Below are 8,885 nucleotides of genomic sequence, written 5' to 3' on the forward strand. Positions count from 1 at the left end.
AGCAGGCGGGCCAGCTTTTTTCTTAGTATTCAGCTGATTAGGATTAAAATTTTTATGCTGAGGATTAAAAATTCATTGCTCTTTGCAGATGTCAGTACACAGCATTTTTGCCATTTATTTGTATCACATTTCGGCATATAAATAGAGTCAGAACAAGTGTAACTTTTGAGCAAACTCATTATTTACATATCACAACCTTAATGTAAATGACAGTTATTTCAATTTGCTGAAATTCCTGTCTAATATAAACAAACGTAAAGCTTCTGAATAAATATTTGTGCTAATTGACCTAAATCAGAGTCTTTTGCATCCTAGCCCTGGACACCTGTAACACGATACTCACTGTAAAATAACCAGTAAAAACACAAAAATTGTCAAATCAAAACATAAGCTTCTTGTTTTCATGCCACAAACAAACATATATCTAACTTAGGGTCAGAAATGCAGTGCTAAAATGACAGGAGGAAGCTTTAACAGAAAAGACTAAGCAGAAAGCAGCGCTATTTAAAGAGGCATAATCAAACACTTTTGCTCCCTAAAAAAATTTCTGCAGACAAATACCAAGATAAATAGGTGTTTCTCTGCGCTAAAAAAAGGCATTGGCCTAGATTACCTGAAAGTCCAGGTTCTAAACAGAAAACTACAAGTTGAAAATAATACCAAATTTAGCTTCAATAGAAATTTTCACAATTATCAGCATTTAAGGTATTTGGAATGACACTTCCTCTCACTGTGCAAAATTCATACGAGGCTGAAAACATGAGCATTCATTAGCTTGCTACTTTATCCAGTGAAAGAATTCATCCGCATTTGTCTTCTTTTCACCGCTGTGACTGGACATGCACAGAAAAAAATACACAATGCTATTCTCCCTTCATACATAGATCTTCATGTGGGAATCAACTCAAAGCACTATTTTTTATTTCACTGTGACTTGTAGTATACAGGATTTAAACAGGAATGGCTACAGTGGTTTCACTGGGGCAATTTCAGAAACGTACAAAAAAATTTAACATAAATAGCTCTGCTGAAGCAAAGACTGTCTACTGTTGGGTTGTAGTATTACGCAGCAGGAGCAGAACTCCTCCATAGTTAAGATCCTGTTTACATGCAAATGTCTGGTAATAAACAAAGACAAACTGCAGAAATTAATGTCATATTAAAAGTTGTCTTACGCAAGCCTGCAAGGAGCTAGAAAAAAAAAAATAGCTCCCTTGTAAGTTTTACATATACTAGAGCAAACATTTGATACTGCAGGTTGTTGTCAAGATATACAACTTTCCCCTCATGAGATGAACTGTTAAAATAAAAAAAAAAAAGGCATCAGAATGAAAGCACATGAATGAGCTACATTAGGATTAGGTTGCTGGAAACTCAAACACAGGTGAGATTAGCAATTTTATTTCTTCCTACTTTTTGATTAATGACATTCATAAGCAACAGGACTTTTTTGCTGTTGGTTCTGCTTAGCTGTTTTGCACTATAATCATCAAATGAAATTAATCACAATCACAACAAATAATGTATAGCAAGGCAAGGATTAGGACCACAAAGTGGCATGTTTCACCAACATTCTCCAGAAGCAGCTACTTGGTTCAACATTCTGAATTTGAACAACAGAATACAGGGATTTCTTTTATTTAGAGCTTTCTTAAAAAAATGGGAACACCACAAAACGAGCAGTTCTTGTTAGCTATAGTCAAACTGGAGAGAGAGAGCAATATATGGTTCTGCTGAAAGGAATTCTCTTCTCTTTGTTCTCACGGAAAACAAAGGCAGCTTTGTAAATGTTTATGAAGGAGGCTGAGAAGGGTATCATCTAACTAAACAAGATAAATCATCCACTGACACTTGCATCCTATTCTTCACATTTGTAATAGGCAGACACAGTATTTAAATAAACTGAACCAATACAACTGGCAGTCTGGGACCCTGCTCTTCCTTTCCCAAAATGACTGGATTTAAGGCTCCTTTCAAGCATTCGAACAGGTAAGAATTTTAATGAAGGTTTAAACCCCTCTGCACAGTCAGACGTTAAAGGAATACAGTCCAGAAAGCTTTAGTGTAACCACTGTGTTGAATTCTACAGCCATCATGGTACTTCAGAACCAAAAAACAGAATAAGTTCATGGCAAAAGATAAAAGTAAAGAAATAAACACAAAGGTCTGTGAAAACGTCTCCCATTTTGCTGTAGGTGTCCATGGAGCGACTAATCACTTCTGCAGGGATTCCAGACAGTAAAAGAGCAGCAGTTAATACTGTCGTTTTCACCTTCTTCTCACACTAAAAGAAAAAAAACAGTGTTAGGTTAGTTCTTCTGTTATAATCCAATCCTGCTTTACATGTCACGAATGTTGTGCCAATTTCACACACAGTCAGGCACATTCCAAATTCATCAGTAAGAGCAGCAGGTTTGGATTGATTCTCTCCAGACACGCTCCAGGATTCACAACACTTATCCAGGCTACAGATTCATGCTGTGATGGATCCACTGGAGCTGAGTGAGAGGCTGGTTAACAGCAGATAAAATTCATCACCGATATTATGCCTACTTCATGGTGGCACTCCAAGCAGGCTATAAAGTGAGGCTGTGCAGCAGCTTCTGCATGAGTGGGAAGAGTCCCAGATGAGGGCAACCTGGGTGTAAGACACTAAGCCAGGCGTCGCCACTGGCAGGACAGGATTAATCTCATCACACTACTCGGCGAAAGATACTGTTACTTTTCTAACACAGAAAAATTATTTAGAATTGAAAACCAACTGTTCCTTTCTATTTTAGTATGACTCCATTTGACAGTTTTATCCTCTGAACTCAGAAATGCCCCAAAACCCTTTTGAAAGCTGTTTGGCTGTCCTTAAGATGACAAATCCTGAGAATGCAAAGTCTGACAGGCAGGAAAAGGTGATAGTGGCTGAAACTTTTGGTAATTTGATACTTGCTGGATATCTTAATTTAATCCAATCTAAATTAAGCTTTCAAGAACCTTCCTAGGTTTCATGAGAGAAAAATGAAGGATAACAAGCTGATTGAGATCAGCTGGGTGTAAGTGCAGTAAAAGCAAGTTGTGGAAATGAACCACCTCTTTAAATTCTGAAACTGAAGAGCTGATTTTAAAAACAGCAGAAACAAGATCAAAAAGATCTAGCAGATGAGCTAGCGCAAATCTAAGGCTAATTCCACTGTTTTGTGTTTTGACACGTCAGCTTAGAATGACTACTGTGAAGTTTAGTTTTCAATGATACACTTAACTACCAAAGAACCACTGATTTATTCTGATTTTCTACAGCTAATCTGTTATTCCTTTTAAAATGCAAATATTCCCTTTCAACTATGGATTAAGCATCATTCAGTCTCGCTTTGCACTGTAGACCTGACAAAATCATCAACCAAACAAATACTTCGGCACAATTAACTGGTGTAAATATATAAAGCAAGTGATATAGCAAATCTTGCTAACAAGCAGCAAGTTTCACATGCAAATAAATGTCTCATTTCAAGTTGCCATTCAAACTGATACTAGCAATGTAGTATAGCCCTGTACTAGCATAGCCCTTAAATACCCAAGCACTGTGTCATTTTGTAACAAACATCCTCCCAAATTTTGTCCAGGTATCACATGTAAAATGGCTGTTCACAGAGTGACCACCACAGAAGAGCACGGTCTAGGAGAAAAGCTAAAGTTTCCTAAATACATGAAAGAACTACCTGGCTTTCCTGGTCGGATGCTTTTAATCAGACTACAGCTAAACAAGTTGTTAGTCCACATTTTCACAGCAACTCTAAAAAAAGATTTGGACTAAATCTGGGAAGATTAAAAACTAATATAAACTATCAGCATTTGATAACTCTCAATTCTACAGTTTAAAACCAGGGAAAGATACTTCACATGCATTGGTCCTAAAACAACACAATCTAAGCGCAAATTTAAATTTAAAACATTTCAAATTAATCTAATTCTGAAAAAAATATTTTACCTTTGGAAAGTACTTGGACAGTCCCATATAAGCAAGTTGTAGAGTAAGAAATGGTGCAAATATTGACTGAAGGAACAGAAAAGAATATATGAAAATTAACTTTGTCAGAAGTAATAGCTAAGAAAACACAGAAATTTAATGCTTACCATGCCATAAAAGAAAATTAGGTAGGTAAAAAAATAATTTGTAGACAATAGCAGCAGTATTCTTAAATACTACAAACCTAAGTAGACAAGTTAAATGTCAAAAATAAGCTTCTGCCTTATTTTCTTTGAGCCTAAAAACCTGAAATTGTAGAAGCATACAGCAGTGTGTAAAAACAAGCCCAGTAATCCAGGAGGTGGCAGGCTGTACCAGCCACACACCCCTGTACCATGTACTGTCAGACACCTGGAATACTGAGGAACTACTTTCCTCAGAAGACTGATAAATGAGTAGGATCTGCTTATCTTGGGACAACTACTGTTGTTCTTACTCTATTATTCTTTTGTAGACTCCAAACTAGAAGAGCAGTTGACTCATGCTGAGAAAGATGGGACTAAACTTGCAGGAAACTTAAGCTGCAACAACTATTCCAGTGCTTCTGCTCCTCAAACACTGTTTAATACAGTTGTTGGAAATTTAAAGAGTGCCTGAAGTTCCCAACTCAGTCACTAGTTATAGACTTCAGCCCTAGATAAAGAGTATTTCACAGTAAGTTTGCAGTAAACTAGCAAAACAGAACGGGATTATTTGTTTCCCTGAACTCACCAAGTACTTGCACACAAAAGCCCTGACTGCGATGGCAAGCAGAGCACATCCCACCAATCTAAAAATGCGGAAAGAGTCAAACTCCTCCACTGCATTCCCATTCTCTTGGCTTGGCTTCTCATTCATCAGCTGGTTCCTCAGCTTCAGAGCTTCATCAAATCTGGATAAGTACTGGTCTAATCCATGTCTAGGTGGCCGTGGTGCAGCTTCAGATGGCAGTTCCCCTCTATTACGGAGACGGAGCTCACTTGTCCCCTCATTGACAAGATCTGGAGTTTTACCAAACAAGTCCTTATCCCCTTTGAGGTCTACCATGCTGCCTGCATGGTCAGCCGTGCCTGCCATATTACAGACAGAATCACCAAGCACAATTCGCTTGGAAACTGAAGGAATGGGAAGGGAGTTTGATTTTTCCTGTTCGTGCTGGAGTTTTGATTCTGCGTGACTTTCATCATCTAAAGAAGAAAAACAAAAATACAGAGTTATGCACACCGGGTATGTGGAACAACACTTTAGCCATACTGGATTGGGGTCCTGGGTTGATGTCTCCATTTCCAAAGCGAAAACACAGATTTATGATTAATAAATGTGCTAATTATTAATCACAAAGCCATTTGACATACCTGAATACGAGCAATCCCATTTTAAAAAGAAAGGGGCTCAGCTGATACACAACCTGCTTGTGTATCAAAGGAAAGGTTTACACTCAGACTTAGGTTACAGCACAGATGATGATCACGAAAAGGGAAGAGCACAGCATGGACCAGACTGAAAACGCTCATCAGCTTCACCAAAATTATGTTTTTACACAACTGGACTTGGCGCACTCCTGCCTCCCCTCCACCAGCCTACCAAGACCTCTACCTGTACCACATGCTTTGCATTGCAGGGCACTCTGCAAATGGTGCGGGCACGAGACAGAAAGCTGTGCAATGCAGGTTGGAAGTTGAAGCTGTCAGTCAGCAATGGAAAAATGAAAACATTGGATTTCCTTAAGCAACAACACTGCATGCACACGAGGAAAGATGTTGTTCCAAATACATGGATCAACATAAAAAAAAAAAAAAAAAAAAAGACAAAGATTTACAGAAAGCGAATCACACAGAAGGAACATTAAAGACTGACAAATGAGCAGGCAATAGGAGAAGTGTACTTTGGCTTGTTTTTCTGTATTGCCAGAGGCAAAGCAGCGTTAACCTGCTCTGTATTAAACCTGAAGATCTCATCTTACAGCAAAAGAGGTGATAACAGGGAACAAAAACCAAACCAAGAGGCATGCAGAACAGGTCTGATCCTACCAGAGAGGAAGAACCAACGCTTAAAGAGCATTTTTCAGTATTAAAGCAGACTGGTTCATGGCTTATGGGCATCCTTGTAAACTGAAATCTGAGAACTCTTTCCTGACAAGACAGTCAGCCTCCTCGAAATACGTACACAAAGATAAATGACCCACCTAAGAATCTGCAAGAAAATTCTGCATACCAACCACAAACATCCAATGACTGGTTACTATCCAAATGCGAGAAAACTTTGATATAAAGACACAGCTATGAAAGCAAGCAGTTACTGAATGAAAACGTGGGGGAGGCTCATCATTTCTTTAACTAAGAAAAACTCCTTGAAGCGAAATGACAGCTTGTCTGCTCGCTATATAAGAACAGTAACAGGCCCAAGACCCGATCTGGGCACATTTCTGATGACACAGGTATTTTATGGACGGGCCTCTCGAGGACCAGAGAAGGTCGTGCTTCTCTTAAAGCACGACTGAAGCGAAAGATCGCACTGCGGGGCCAAACAGCAGCCGCCGGGAGCCAGCGCTGCCGTCCCATGGGGAGACCGCGGGGAGCGGTTACGGCAGGAGGAGGCCGCAGCCGGACGCTGCCGCCAGCCCCGCAGCCGGGAGCCCTCACGCCGCCGCCGCCGCCCGCCACAGGGCTCACCCTTGCCCGCCGCGGGCCGGTGGAAGCCCATGATGCGGTTGATCCGCTCCTCCGAGTTCATCAGCAGCTTCCTCCGCCGCAGCTCGGCTCGGCGCTGGGAGGCCGAGAGGCCGGCGGGGGCCCCCGGGGGCGCGGGCGCCGCCGCCGCCCCGCCGCCGTCCTCCATCCCCGGCAGAAAAGGCCGCGGCGCTCCCTCAGCGCCGCACAATGGGGCCGCCCCGCCTCAGCGCGCAGGCGCCAGCGCCGCCCGCCTCCAGCCGCTGAAGCGAGCGCCGCCATCTCGCGTAAGGGCAGGGGAACGCGGGCCGCGCGGCGAGAGCCCGTCGCGCGCCGTGCTCTCTGCCGGTACGGCGCCCGCACTGAAGATGGCCGCTGCGGCCTCGGAAGTGACATCGCGGGAGGCGGGAAGGCACGGCGCGGGCGATGGCCGCGGGGCGGTGCTGAGGTGGCGGCGGGGGGAACCTGACCGACGGCTTCAGCCAGGGTAAGGGATTTTGCATGGCTATAGGAAAAGCAAACCAGTGAGCGCTAACGCTGGCCGGCTCCTTCCTTAGCCTGCTTAAAATTCTGGTTTCAGTAAACCCGGCAAATCCACCTTGCCTTCGGTGAGGAAAATCTGCTTAACAATGCAATATAAAAACTTGTGCAGGATGGCAACATTTTCCTTATCATACAGAGAGATGAAAGTAGTGTTCCGTATAGAAACTTAAAGCATTAAAGTAAGTGAACATTCATGTTTCTGGCCAAAGTAGCATTTACTTAACACTCTGTAACTAGAAAAACAACAGTTAAAATTGTGACCATACAAAAGCAGCAGAACATCAGAGGTACTCACAAGGTTAAGTTCAGAGAGCTGTTTAATTTTGTTTAAACTATGAAGCGCCAGCCCCTCTCGTGCTCCTCACCCAGAACAGATCAGCGTGGTGCCGGGTTTTGAGATTTTCTGTTGGAAAAGCTTTGAGTGCTGCTGCACAGCTGAATTTAGAAAGTGAACTTGTCATCTCTGGGCGCACTCCAAACAAGGGAAGAGAATACGCTGTTTATTGGACTGCCCGCAAACAGATGTTTTTCCGTGTATATGAAAGGGATACACAACGTAGGGAAATGCCTTGTGGGGACTGTCAGGCAGCACAGGTCAGCTTCCCAAATCGTATTCCCAGTGTAGTGTCACTGCACTGCTGTTAATACAGTAAGCAGCTGAACGGATTGCCTGTGCATACTGAGGAGAAAACCAAGGGAACAAGGACCGCTCAAGGATTCCAGAATTATCATAATAGAGCACATCTTCAGTTATTTCTAGCAAGATACAGTTGGCATAATATTCGTATTTATGTACAATAAAAAGTCCATCGCACCTCTACTTGTGTGACAGAAAGTGATAAAACTGGGCCACAGTATTCTTCCCTTAGCTGACATGCACAGCAAAAGTACCTGAAAGCCAAACCAAATGAAGACAGTGACGTGGATACTTGCCATCAATACTTCAAACGAATTACCTTCAACATCCTTGACACTGAACGACTTGCGCTCCTTAACTCACAGACTGCGCCACAGGCACTTCAGTTAGAAGCAGGACACGGCTTCAAGATCATATACTTGGACTTCCGAAGACCAGTGCTAGGATGGCTGCCTGTTGAATGCCAAGCCACAGCGGTAAAATTCAGCAGCAGCAGGACGCAGACTGTTACATGTACTGGGGAAAAACTTTGTGCTGACAAGTCCGATTAATATTTCTACAATACTAAGTGATTTAGAGAATAACAGAATTCTGTATTCAAAAAACTTAATACAGAGGTCAAAGTATGAAGCTCATGCATTAACTTATATATGATGAACCAGAAGCAGCAGTGATAACAGCTCGTAAAAAAAAATTGGCAAGCATAAGATGGAATGTCTTCTACAAAAACGTGTTGAAAAAAATAGGATGTTAAATGAAGATACAGGATTATCTACAATAAAATTGATCACCATCTTGGGAATACTTCTGAAGGCTAAATTCCAACCATCAATGTCAGCTGGCTCTCGAGACCAGCTTCCAGCCAGATGGCAGGGTACCACAAGTGGGGTACAGCACTGCTGCAGGCTTACTGGAAGAACAAACCCCAGGGTAGGACTGAATAACAATGCTGACTGACAGAGATGCTCTGGAGGGACAAAAAATGCCAGTGACAGAAGAAAAGCTTGAGTCACCTGGAACTAATTTTCTCAAATTCCCTCTC

The 8,885-nt window shown here is 42.2% G+C and overlaps 1 protein-coding gene across 1 annotated transcript; it reads right to left on the minus strand.

Annotated features, from left to right (window-relative positions):
* Nucleotides 1-172: 172 nt before the first annotated feature.
* Nucleotides 173-6,832, minus strand: CAMLG (calcium modulating ligand; the record flags this gene model as incomplete). Its single annotated transcript, XM_082324587.1, has 4 exons — nt 173-2,284; nt 3,977-4,042; nt 4,727-5,181; nt 6,667-6,832. 4 exons carry the CDS (start codon nt 6,830-6,832, stop codon nt 2,093-2,095), a joined length of 879 nt encoding a protein of 292 aa, XP_082180713.1. The 3' UTR covers nt 173-2,092.
* Nucleotides 6,833-8,885: the final 2,053 nt, after the last annotated feature.

This window comes from Platalea leucorodia (assembly GCF_965183815.1).
Source record: "Platalea leucorodia genome assembly, chromosome: 11".
NCBI lineage: Eukaryota > Metazoa > Chordata > Aves > Pelecaniformes > Threskiornithidae > Platalea > Platalea leucorodia.